At 39.9% G+C, this 13,592-nt stretch overlaps 1 protein-coding gene across 4 annotated transcripts in view; it reads right to left on the bottom strand.

The window, feature by feature from the left end:
- KRAS (KRAS proto-oncogene, GTPase) overlaps positions 1–12,313 on the bottom strand; it is a 38,923-nt gene extending 26,610 nt beyond the window's left edge. The window contains exons 1-2 of one of the 4 annotated variants that reach the window (XM_077870710.1): positions 12,028–12,313; positions 8,019–8,140 (exon numbers count right to left, since the gene is read on the bottom strand). In XM_077870710.1, coding sequence (XP_077726836.1) covers positions 8,019–8,129 — 111 coding nt within the window. In that variant the 5' untranslated portion in view covers positions 8,130–8,140; positions 12,028–12,313. Of the gene's footprint in view, positions 1–8,018; positions 8,141–11,116; positions 11,138–12,014 lie in introns of those variants that run through there. The other 3 variants (XM_077870709.1, XM_077870707.1, XM_077870708.1) reach the window with 3 other exon arrangements.
- Positions 12,314–13,592: the final 1,279 nt, after the last annotated feature.

Genomic DNA, 13,592 nt, shown 5'->3' with positions numbered 1-13,592 from the left:
ATACAGGCTAGTATTAAAGACTATAAAAATTCTTTATAAAATGAAAAGTGCTATCAAAAGTTAACTGTATCATGTCATATATTACATTGCACATGCTATTATAGGCCAAAAAGGTTAGAGGGCAGGCCACTGGCTACTGTGAACCATATGACAACAGTAGTATTCTGTCTTTATAGGATCACTGAACATCTACACTTGGACTTTTTGCAAAACTGGTCACTAAATTTCAAAATAAATACAATGGCACTGGGCAAGCTCCCGGGAAGGAGAGCTAAAACCCTGAAGATTACAAAGGATCTGTTTTGATTAGGCAGAAAGGGTGTTAAAAGAGCTTGTTCTCATGACAGAAGTTTTGATTAAGCCATTCATGAAAGGTAAACAACAATTTCTTTACTATATTAAGTATACTTTAAATTATGAGAATGATGAATCTTTGCCTAAGACTGGAGAGAATAAAATGTGTACTGCTTCCAAGAGATAAAACTGGTTTAAAAATCTGAATAAACTCAAGGAAAACTTGCATAACAGATTTTGAAAATAAAGATATAATAAGCATACATCTGTAACCTAATGAAGTCATGTGGCATCCCGCCATAAATTATCACTTGATGCCAAGGTCAGAATGTGAGGCAGGATTGAGCATGGATCCAATTTTAATAATTACAGATGCCAATATAATTTTCATGCTTTGTATTATCTCTCTCAGCTCTTCTTTCATTAGCCTAATACCAATTTCTTTATCCAAGATATCTCTGCCTAGTCCAATTTGTAGAGGCTTTAAAAAGGGAGAAGCAAATATTAACAAATCTACTGGTAGTTAATGTCAGTGACTCTTCTCTCTCAAAAATGAATACATTTCTCTCTCAAAAAAGTATATGCTCATTTTTGAAAACCAACTACTACAGAGAATGAGTCTGACTAAACTACCATAGTTTATGTACATATTCACAGTTTTTATATAAATGGAAATACACATTCTACACAATGTACTGTGATGCAGCTTAACTTACAAAATGAGTATTTTTCAAAGTTAGTACATATAGATCTACCGCATCTTGACAATTGTATAATATAACTTGTATAGATACATGATAATTTACCCATTCCCTATTGGTAGCTGTGCGGATTGTTTCCATTTTTAAAAATCATTAACCAAAAAAAAAAAAAAAAAAAAAATCATTAACAACACTGTTAGAAACATTCCTATATATTATACATCTTAAACATTTACCTGATTGAATTCTTGGGATAAATTCCTAGAAGTGATATTACTTGGTCAAAGAACATGCAGTTTACATTTTGATACATATTACAAAACTGACCTCCAGAAAGTTTATAAGAACATAACACTCTCACTACCTCATAAAGAGTACACTTGCCTACACACCCTTCCCAACACCCCTATGATTATAATCTTAGCCAGTATCAAAGAAAAAAACATTATTTATTGTTTTGAACTTGTATTTCTATATTATGGAACTATCTTTTTATATATGTCATTCATTTATTTATTTTTGATGGATAAGTTGGTTATATCCTTAGCCTCTTATTTCATCGGAATGTTTGCTTTTTTCTAATTTATATATGAGCTTCCTGATAGATGATGCAAATACTTTTCCCAAGTTTCCTTGTATTTTTGTTAAAGATGTCTTAATTTTCATGTACCCAAACAGCTCAATCTTTTCCTAAATGTTTTCCTAAGCGGTTTAAGAATATTTTGAAAATGGAAAGGATCCCTTCTTTCATCAGTGGGGAAAAAGGAATAATCCCAATTCCACAAATATAGAAACTAACCTAATGTTAATTCACTCAATCTGTATTACTTAAAATAACACTGCAAGAACCAGGACTGAAGACTGATAATCATTTTATTTCAACAGCTGTTTGATATTTAACAATAAAATGTATACAGACTAGAACCAGGGGTCTCCCACAGGAAAAGAAGATAATGGAGGAAGGTGAGGAAGAATGAACTCATTTTTAAATAAAATACGTTTCTCAGTTCTGTCCGTTGAAAAGGGTCTAGAAGCAGTGACAGCTCAGCAGCAATAAACATACATGACACCTAGGTCTCTTTTTTTTTTTCTTAAGCAATCACCACACCCCGAGTCAACCAGATGCCCCTCTAACATCTGGGTCTTAATTTCTAAATATCATTCCCCGCTAAAAGGAATTAGGACTCTTTGGACAAATGGCTGAATCCAAGGCAAAGTACAACGTGAACCTGGAACACACTGTGCCAGAAAAGAAGAAAGAGCTCAGAATCTGGTGGAGATATGTCAAAAGGATACAGAGGCCAGCTTGAAAGGGATTCACTGGCCATATCAAAAACAAAATTGAGATCAAAACTCAAAAATTACAGTAATAGGCTTGAATACAATGACTAAAAAAAGAATCCATGTGTCCACACTAATAAAAATGAAAGAAGAAAACAAATAAGGAAAGAGAAAAGAGAAAAAGCCCTTATTTATGGTAATTGTCAACTAACAAATGTAGAAGTAATGACAGGGTTATAAGATGACCTACCATTCTGCAACCACTATTGTAGTAATTTATTCTGGCAAGAGTTTTCAGTTGGTGCTACATCCCATTGAGTGTATGTACACTGGAGAATAGGATAAGTTACAGTCTCAAAGCATCTCCCCACAAGATATGTACTAAAGATAAAGAAGAAACCTTTACATAAAGAGAGAAAACTGACAGACATCACCTTAACCAAATAATAGATGTAACCTGTTTAAGGGTAACAGGTATTCACAAGTACTACTTTTCACTACTTTTCCATTGGCTGAAAATTTTCAAAATAAGGAGATGAAAAATTATCTAACATAAGCACTGTATCCCTACTTAATCCTCTCAAATATTTATTTTTACTACCCATTTCTACTAATTTTATTAAGATTATCCCTGGGTGGCTCAGCAGTTTGGCGCCTGCCTTTGGCCCAGGGCATGGTCCTGGAGTCCTGGGATCGGGTCCCACATCGGGCTCCCTGCATGGAGCCTGCTTCTCCCTCTGTCTGTGTCTCTGCCTCTCTCTCTCTCATGAATAAATAAATAAATAAAATTTTTTTTAAAAAGCATAAAACAAAAATATAACTGTTCCATAAACCTAGACGCTCTTTGACAATATAGTTAAAGGAGATGCAAGAAATCTAATGCCTTACTAAAGCATATAGCCTCTAAATTATATTAAATAGAATTAGGATCATTGTCTAGAAGGACTGCTCTTCAAAATACAGCTGAGGCCAGTATACTTCATGAACGCAGTGTGATCTGGTCCCTTTGTTCCTCAATGTATCTCCAGCCCCCAAAAAGCCTGAATGGTACAGAGTGAGCACTGAATAATTATTATGAAGGAATTAGTTGCATTGTTAAAACTGGAATCTTAAGAGATGCCAAATTATGAAAACATTTTTTTCCTTTCACTTGTTTTCATTGCCAACTTTCATTTCTATGTTTGTAAAGCTTTGTATTTATAAAAATCCAAGTTAGAATAAAACATGTCTGATAATTTTTAATATTCAGATCTAAATAAGCAGTTATAATTAAGTAAATACTTATTCATAAATTGACCCAAATACAGGGCCTGAATTTTGTGTTACTTTATTCTAAGAATCAGGTGTTCACGACTATTCTACAATACTATATAAAAACAAAAATCTACACAATGTGAACTTTTACAATTTGCCACTTTCCAATAGGCCCTTTCCTCACACCCCATGTAGCACAGCATATCCCTAGCTCTGAACTCTAGCTTAGCTCCTGTGTGCATGTAGAGAAATTCAGAGTCAAAGTGTCACTTTTATCCCCTCAGGCAAGGTAACCCAATCAGGGTTAACGCCAGAACCACCCCTTTTCTCCTTCCCTGCCACATTTCCCTTCTTAGTTAAAAATATTCACCTACATATTTAATTAGGCCTAATTAGTCCACAAAGTAATCATAGTATTAGCAAAGAGTAAAACTGACTTTAGATTTTTTTAAATTAAGTATATAAAATAAGACTTTTAAATAAAACTTACATATTTATAAAACTGATTATATCCACAGTTTAAATAGGAAATTTACTCAAACCTGGTATTTCATTGTTATTTATTACAAAACCATATAAATTGACCAGTAGAGGGCACTCACTTGAAAGGGGGGGGGGGAGAGCTGGCCAAAGCCTCGAAGAGAAATCCATTTACAAATTTACTGTGTACCTTATTTTAAAAAAAAATGTTTTAACAGAATGTTAAAGTTAATGTATTATTAGTTTAGAAAAAGTAAGGTTTAAATCTGCGCTATGTTAGAGTATCTATCATTAAGCTTATTCAAAGACTTGAAATTGACAGAGATGTTTAAAGCTTTATCACATAGGAGGGTCTCAATCCCAGCACTACTGACATTTGAGGTCAGCTAATTTGTTGTGGGAGCTGTCCTGTGCACTGTAGGAAGTTTAACAACATCCCTGCCTCCCCCTCTAGATCACAGATGCCAATAGCATCCCCCTTCTCAAGTTGTGACAACCAAAAATACCTCTATATATTGCCAAATGTCCCCTGGCAAGCAAAGTCACCCACCCCTCATTGATAACTACCAATGGTAGTTGATACCATTGGTAACTACCAATATGTAATGTATAAAACCAGAAAAATAACAGCTTACAACATTATACAATTCTTTTCTCACACCACTCTTCAATACTGGTTTAATATTACAAATGTTCTCTCTATAACACCTTATTCAGCAAGTAAAATAAATTCTGTAATTAACACAAAAAGTAAAAAAACAGAGGAACTGATAAATCTTGAATAAATACTCCATAGCTCAGAGTGATAAAGATCAATCCAATCATGGATCCATCATCTTACTGAGTAGGAAACTTTCATCGAAGAAGGGCATAGTACTTAGACTGAATTAAGTGTCACATTAACAGAAGCATGCAAATGTCAATTAATTGGAACCTAAAAAAAAATACTTTTATATCTATAGATATCTATATATAAATATATCTATTTTTACTAGCATATTTTATCTAACAGATACACAATATATTTGCTCATCAATCAAATGATCATTCTGATCTCCATGTCTATAGCTATTTGGTATTTTTTTTTAAACAAAGTTTTCTCCTTCTACTAAATTTTACCATGGAAAATACATCTCAGAGAATGTCTTTTAATAACAAGCGATCTCTAAACTGTAAAAGCATATATTATTTCTAGCCTGGTATTGCACTTGGAGATTGCTTTGACTTTTTAATATTCTTGTACCACTAACAATGTACTACATTATTTCTGGAACTCTTTGGTGAACTTTACAAAAGATAAGGTAAAATGTTTCAGAAGTTATCATGTGCACAGCCTCAAATATAAACATGCTCTATCTATACACCACACTTGTTTAATTTTGTATCATAAGTTCAAGTTTTGGTATATGGATAAATCTGAATCAGCCTCCAATATTAAATATCTTCCTAGCTTAAAGATCAATTTTTCATTTTTAAAGTTATATACAAGGGTACAATGGAAATCCCACTTAACTTGGTCTCAGAAAACTTATAATTCCACTATTTACTAAGTATTCTCAGGCAAGTTACAACCTCTCAGAGACTATTGTTATCTATAAAATGAAAGAAATAATGACCACCTTCCTTATCTTTCTCCTGCTATCTCTGTAAATTCTAAACCACTAGGAAAAGATATTACTTAATTTTTTAAAAAATTTCTTTCCATTTGTTTTAGTGCAGGAAAACTGATGAGAATTCCAAATGCGCAATCTATGTCCTCTCATTTTCTCTGACCTACATTACTCACGAATCAAAACCTAATAGCAGTAGTGATATCCCCAAATCTCCTTTTTAACTTTTTATAAAAACATCAAGTCAGCATCTTTGCTTAACTACTATTTATTAAAATAAGCTACTAAATTATCTTGTCTTTCTTGTAGTTGGACTACACCAAGAATTTAATGTGTCAGTTCCCTGAGACTCACTGTAATTTGGGAGACAAGAAACAATCTCTGATAGCTTTTCCCAGATGGCTAAACTAGTGAGGGAGTGTCAAGGTTTCAAAGTTCACAGGTAATCAATGCTTCCCAGAGTCAAGTCTTCTAGTCTGGCAGAAATTACAATCAGAGTTACAGGTTTGAATTTATAAATGTTCCACTTTTGCTCAAAATAAAGGATTAACTTTTGGCTTTTAGATCTATATTGTACTTTAACAATTCTAACAAGAAAAGCTTCCTAACACGTTTTATCACACTATCAGCATATAGGAAATAGTGTAATGGTATCCCTAGGCCTTTCAGAGAAGATGGAGATCACTTCTGCTAAAATCACCTTTCAAAATCCCAGGAAAACTTCTGTGTTTAGCCTGAATTCTATTAAAATTTCCTTTTAAGTCCGATTTAAATGGAGTATATGCCATATAACCTCGGTTTTAGAATTGGGTAAACTATTTAATCCTCCTCAAAGAAAAAAAGAAAAAGAAAAACCACCATACAGCACTGAACTGATTTGTCAACAGGAAATATAGAAGACTATTATCCAGGTGGTCCACTTCAGTTAGAGTCTTCTCCTTTACTCATGCCAAATAAAAGCTGGCTAGGTTTAAATCAAATCTTTGCAAATAAGTATTCTCTCTTTTTTTCCCTGCAGTACCAAAAATATTTGACACTTCCTTATGAAGTCATCTAATCAATCCTCAAAGTCCTAGCTGCGCAAACGTCTTGCCAAGGCCACCAATGCCCTCAGAATCTACCTCAGTGCAGTCAAAATGTTCTTGAAGACATTATATGACACAGTCTCTTGGCAGGGCATCTTAACCTGTTCTAGATTCCACGGTAAGAAACTCAGAGAAAGTTCTGGAAAATTTTTCAGAGCGGATTTAAAAATTGCTATGATCTGCAGATCCAGAATAAAAGCTAAGGGATCAGGATTGCTTAACCTGGGGTAAAGAAGTCTAAGAAGTAATCTAACAACATAAGTCTATTTCAAAGATGAGGTGAACCATCTCCACTGATGTTATAGTTAACATGAATATTCAGATTATGTATAAAATATGCTTATAATTACATTCTGGAAGTGAGTTAACAAGGACAGTGATGTGACACCCCCTCTTACAGGTCTTTAGGATTAAATAAATCCTTATCTGCTTTGAGATCATTTGAGTTTAGTGCTGCCAGAAGGCAGTAGGAAATATGTGACCCCTCAAGGTCTCTTGCAGGCCTTTACTCTTTTATTTTCCTGTTGGCCTTTACTTTGGCAATTTTTCATGAAGTTTAAAAAGTTTAAAAATTAAAAATAAATAAAAATAAATAAAAAAATAAAAATAAAAAGTTTAAAAATTATTCATTAATCAATTCTAACATTTCTTTTAGTAAGTTAAGAGAGGGCTGCAAAGCAAAGGTAAGGACTGGTAGTGGTACCCTTATATACTACCAGATATAGATACAGATAAAAATATACAAATAATGAGATTTTAAAATGCATCAGGTGCCTGTGGGTTCTCCACCACTTCAGTGTGAAGAGAAAACGGGAAAATGCTACTAATTAAGTAGTTTTTTAAAAACCAACCACCAAATGATTACATTCTACCTGTATAATTCAACTATATCTTTTTTTTTAACTATATCTTTTAAACATGACATTAAAATAGAAAACAAAAAACCACCCCCTAAAAATAATAGCCACTTTTTTAAAAAAACAACTGTTAGGTAAGCTGTAAATTCACATTTATACCCTCTTACAAAACTGTGAAATACACTGGCAATCAAAAAACACATATTAACATAGAACGAATGTTATATATCTTAATATTCTCTAGAGAGCAGAAGAGCTCTCCAGATCTCTGGTTGTATATATAACTTCAGAATAAAGCCAATGGAACCCAAGTACATTTCAGAAAATTCAGTAAAAATCATTTGCAGTATAATTGCCTTGTAATGAGTAGTCACAAAAAAATGATCAGAGAAATCTATTTTTTGTACCAAAAAAATGGGCCTGCACAAATCAATATAATATTAAAACAAAATTTACCTCTATTGTAGGATCATATTCATCCACAAAGTGATTCTGAATTAGCTGTATCGTCAAGGCACTCTTGCCTACGCCACCAGCTCCAACTACCACAAGTTTATATTCAGTCATTTTCAGCAGGCCTTATAATAAAAATAATGAAAATGTAACTCAATTAGAACATGTGGTTAATATAAATTAGAACATGAGGTTAGTATAACCCACTCTATCAACACCTTTTAACACAAATTCACCTTTATATAAAAAATCATTTCAAAATGCTTCAGAAAATTCAGTGACGAAAATTTCAGTTGACCACAGATGAGTATTATAATGAATTGCATTTTGTTAACAAACTCCCCCAACAACATTTGAGAAAAATGCATTCAGAGTACAAAGTTCTTTTATCTTATATTCAGGTTGTTCTATCTAAACAGCCAGTCTGCTGTTCTGTAGCAGTTAATGGCTCTCAAAGGAACATGCCATGACTTCACTCAGTACAAGTGTCTATACCCTGTGGACACACCCACACAAAACTTGTTGACAGCTACCTCTACAGTATTCCTAGTCGACTCTGGCCCCTAAGAGTTACAAGTGGATATGCTGATTGTCTCTGTCGGAGCCAACAGCTATAGAAACCTTTTTAAAAAGCATCATGACAGTAGTTCTCCTGGAGTTATTAGCAAGAGTCAGATGAGGGAGTGAAGGGAACACTGTCAAATAAAGCTGGACAGTAGAGTGGGGAAATAAAAATTGAGACACCAAAGCAGATCTGATAACATTTCGGTCTATAACATATCCGCTAGGGAAAATAACAGTGTATAAAAACTAAGAGAACTTAAAAATTTTTGAACTATTCAGTATGATTTCATCATGTCACAATATATAATCCTACATTAGTGCTGAGAAAAGCACTTTGCACCAGAAAAATATAATTACATAAAATTCAAAGATAAGCACTGCTTTTAATGAGACAAACTTTAAAATCTGTAAGTGACTACTTCTCAGTGACTTTTACTCTCTGCTTCTTGTACATAGTCTCTCAACAGTTGTCATAAATACTGGCAACTTGTAAGACTGACAACTCAAGAGAGGAAATATTTCTTAATCAGCCGTTTCAAACTTTTTGAAATAAAGTACATTTATTTAATTTACCTCCTTTTCCCCAATAACTACATATTATTAAAAATAAGGAATGAATTACAGAAAGAATGGCAGTAAATTCACAATAATTTATCACAGGATACGTTATTCTCAATTAACGAATGTGCAGATATAAACACTATAGAAGTAGAATCCTAGTCACTGAAGACCAAGAATTATCCAAATAGGCAGTACCCCACCCTCAAAGGAAAGGTAATATGATTTTCCAAATGATAATATATTAACCGTTACCTCCTTAAGCTATTTTGGTCTTCTCACAAAGAACAGTTAGGCTACACAATTGTTATATTACAGCTCCGTGGCCTATTCTGTGCCACCTAGCCTTATGTGCTAGGCCATCATGGAAGCCTCTACAAGCATGTATCTTATCCTGTTCACTCCCACTTTTTATTCCAACAGGCCATAGGAAATGGGGAACAATGAGAAGAATCACACCAAAATGTACGCCACCTCTCTGCCTATCCTTCCCCCTCAACAATTTGGATAGCCTAGAACAGTAGTTAATCAAACTGTCATCCAAGAGAATCCAGTAGCATTACTAAAACTTTTGGGGGTCCAAGAGGTCAAAACCACACTAATAGTAACAATACTATTACTACCACAATGTTATTTACCCTTTCCACTCTTTGCACAAGTGCAGAGTTTTCCAGGCGTGATCACAATACAGTGAACACAGAACCAGATATACAGATGTCTTCTATTAAGCAATATAGTTAAAGAAATTAGCAAAAATGTGAAACAATGCCACTATTCTGTTTTGAAAAACCGTTTTCATAAAAATGCTATTATGTTACCAAGTAATAGGCTTATTATTTCTATTTTTAAATGAATTAACCAATTTTTTTAATTCTCAGTTTTAATTTGTATTAGGGTACGTATCGACACACCCCATATGGGGATCTTCAATAATTTTCAAGAGTATAAGGTGTCCTTTCAACTAAAAAGTTTGATAGCCTAGGAGATACTGTGGACAGATGCCAGACTAGAGCTTAACTGTGTGAATTCTGAGAGACACACACCTTCTGGTGTCTACCTGTTTATGCAGCCGTTGTTTCTGGGGAAGAAAAAAAAAAAAAATCCCTGTATTGGATTTTAGAAACCAAATAATATTTAAATCCACTAGACAGAACTGGGTTCCCACGGAGTCTTACTGAAGATCATAGCCCAGAAAGAGCCGCCCTCACCCATAGCTACAGAGGGGTAAAGTGGGACTAGACCCCAGTGTTTTGTTACAGGAAAAAGAAAGTCACTTGAATCATAAAACTGAATTATCCTCTCATCTACAGTCTCTTAAAATCAAGTATGGCTGTGGATGTCTACAGTCTCAAAGTAAACAGTATTGATATCAACCGTATTTGGTGTCTATAGTCTATCATATGGTCAAGTCAGCACGTTGGACCTTAGTCACCTAAGAGTGACATCACTCATATGGTTGATTCTGAGATGATGATTAGGAACAGAATTTCCCTTTGTAATTTCTATGTAAATGATTTTTTTTCCCCACTACAAATATAACATGTATATTGTATAAAAATCAGAAAGTACCTTTCTGCTTTAACTCTTATTTTGATAAATGCCAAGACTTAAGAAGGTAGCTTAGGACTTCTGCTAGAGCATACACATGCTTAAGAGTATTTCAGGCAGTTGGCTGGGAGACTGCTACAATTAAGTCCTCTTTGCAAGTCAATTTAAAAAAACAAAAAAAAAATGTGTGTGAGTGCCATTTAGTAGTACTTCTTGGGATGGGGGTCAAATTTGTGAGGACAAAGGTAATATACAAGAGACACGGGAAAGGACAAGAACAGGCAAATTAAACTTTAAGTAGGATTCTAGCTATTGCTGTCTACACTCAACTAGCAAGGAAAAAGCCCTGTTTCTGCTCTGCGGGTTTTGTGTGTGTGTGTGTGTGTGTGTGTGTGTGTGTGTGTGTTTTAACTTGACAAAGCAAAACAGACCTTCTGGGATTAACTTTTTCCTTTTCACGAAGTCACGGGCTTTACGTTGCAGGGTGTTGGCCACCTGTTCTTCCACCACCATCTCTACCTCCACCTCCTCCTTTGTGGCCACAGCAATGTCACAGCCCATACATGGGGGAGGGGAGCAGTCAGGAACTCGGCTGCAGATGCATTTTTTTTTTTTTCCAAACACAATAACCACCAACAGTGGTCTCCTCAGCACTTTCCTCGGCTCTTCCGAAACGTGACCTTCTCCTATTACTCCCATACCCACCCTATACTCTGAAAAGGACCACTATCCGTCCGGTCTGCGCTCGAGGGAGAAGTTTATGCCTCCGTCCTAGAGATGCTCGATGCAGCAGAGGAGGAGGCAGTAACCGAGGCAGCCGAGGGCTGGGAAGGGAGGAAGAGGTGCGGGAGCGAAGGGAGAGGAGAGAGAGAGAGAGAGAGAGAGAGAGAGAGGACGAGGGGGAGGGGAGCCTGGAGAGCATCGGGAGTAACCTCCACCGCACCCGGCCGCCCCGAGGGGCAGCCCGCCCAGCCCGCGAGTTTCTCCGCACCCGGCCGCCTCCGGCCGCGGCTCTCGGGGAGGAGGAAGGAAGGGGTTCCCCGTCCAGGAAGCAGCCCCGGCGGCGGCCGCCTCCAGCCTCACCCTGCTCAGCCCCGCACCGCCCATTCCTCATTCCCCGCGTCGCCGCGTCCCCGCGCCTCCCCCTGCAGACGCCCCCGCCCCGCCCGCCCGCCCGCCCGCCGGGGCCCCGCGCCCGCGCCCGCGCCCCCTCCCCGCCCCGCCCCTCCGGGGACCCCTAATTCATTCACTCGCCGCCGGCCCCGCCCGGCGCCGGCGAGGAGGGTCGGGACCGGGGCAGGGGCCCGGGAGGGGTGGTCCGCGCCGTACCTCTCTCCCGCACCTGGGAGCCGCCGAGCCTCTGGCCCCCGCCGCCGCCTTCAGTGCCCGCGCCGCGCTAGCTCCCCGTCCGAAATGGCGGGGGCCGGGAGTACTGGCCGGGCAGCCGCCACCGCCGCCGCCGCCACCGCCGCCGCCGCCGCCGCTGTGCCTCCGCCGCCGCGGCCGCCGCCTAGGGAAATCGAGCTCCGAGCTCACCGATGGGTTCGGGGCCTGGCGGCCGCAGAGGGCAGGACCATCGATGCGCGCGGCGCTCGATTCCTCGCCAGACCGGCGTGCGGGGAGGGAGCGGCTGAGGGCGGTGTGGGAAGAGGGAAGAGAGGGAGCCCGCGAGCGCCGCCGGGGAGGAGGAGGAGGAGGAGGAGGAGGAGGGGGCCGCGCCGGCGGGCGGCGGGCGGCGGGGGGCGGGGGAGCCGGGCCGGCGCAGCCTCGGCGGTCTGGGCGGCACCCACGCGGCGGCCCGCCCCGGGACTGCGGCCGCAGACCCGCACCGGCCGGGGGGCGGGGGGCGGGGGGCTGCACGCGCCGGGAGCCCGCGGGGAGCGACCCCGCCGTACGCCCTTCGGGAGCACGCGGAGAAGCCGCGAGGAGGCCGCCGCCCGCCGCACTCGGGCGCGTTCGGTTACCGCCGGTCGAGCAAGTAAATAAACATGCGGGGAGCAACTGTGGGAGGCGACTCCGGGCACTTAGGGACCCTGACATCCGGCAGACAGCTCCCCCGCGCGGGCTAGTCCGCGCCGCCGCTCGCCTGGGGGTGCACCAGCCTCCGCACCCGGGGGGCTCCCCAGCCCCAGCCCCAGCCCCAGCCCCAGCCCCAAGCCCGAGCGGGCGTGACACAGGCTTTCCCCGGGAGAAGGTCTGTTGCTTTTCTGTTGTTGTCTTTAGGGAGGTTTCCAAGTCATCACAGGTCGTTCTAGGCAGCGACCTCAAAGGTGCCTACTGCCCCTGACGGCACAGACCAGACAAACTGTTCAAGTAGAAGAGCCCCGTGATAGTTTAGACCTGGGAGAAGACCCCAGATTAATCGGGTAACGTGCAGGGAGTTAACACGCTCAACAACGGAGCAATTAAAACTGCTGCCATATCCCGGAGTCTGATAAACTACCTAGAAAGGTAAATTGTTGGGGTGGGTTTTAAAAGACCGAGGCCTGGGGGATCCCTGGGGAGCTCAGGGGTTTAGCGCCTGCCTTTTGGCTCAGGGCGTGATCCTGGGGTCCCGGGATCGAGTCCTGCGTCGGGCTCCCTGCATGGAGCCTGCTTCTCCCTCTGCCTGTGTCTCTGCCCCTCTCTCTATGTCTATCATGAATAAAAAAATGAAGACCGAGGCCTGGCCGACCAGCGTCTGTACCTAATAGGACCACCTATCTGAATCTCTACTTGCAGTTCTCTCTCTCTCTCCTCTCTCTCGTCCACACCGTAAAACACGACATAACGATTGTTTTTGCATCTCAGCTATTACCTCACTTAACATAGGCCTTACACCAACTGTCACCCTTTTCTACCTCCCCCTTAAGTGGGCTGTTACCTGCAAGGCTTACTCTGGTCTTTTTCTCCTAGCACCTAGTAGCA

Source organism: Canis aureus, chromosome 25, assembly GCF_053574225.1.
Source record: "Canis aureus isolate CA01 chromosome 25, VMU_Caureus_v.1.0, whole genome shotgun sequence".
Taxonomy (NCBI): Eukaryota; Metazoa; Chordata; class Mammalia; order Carnivora; family Canidae; genus Canis; species Canis aureus.
The sequence above is the reverse complement of the archived record's forward strand: the minus strand, read 5'-3'. Positions and strand labels throughout refer to the sequence as shown.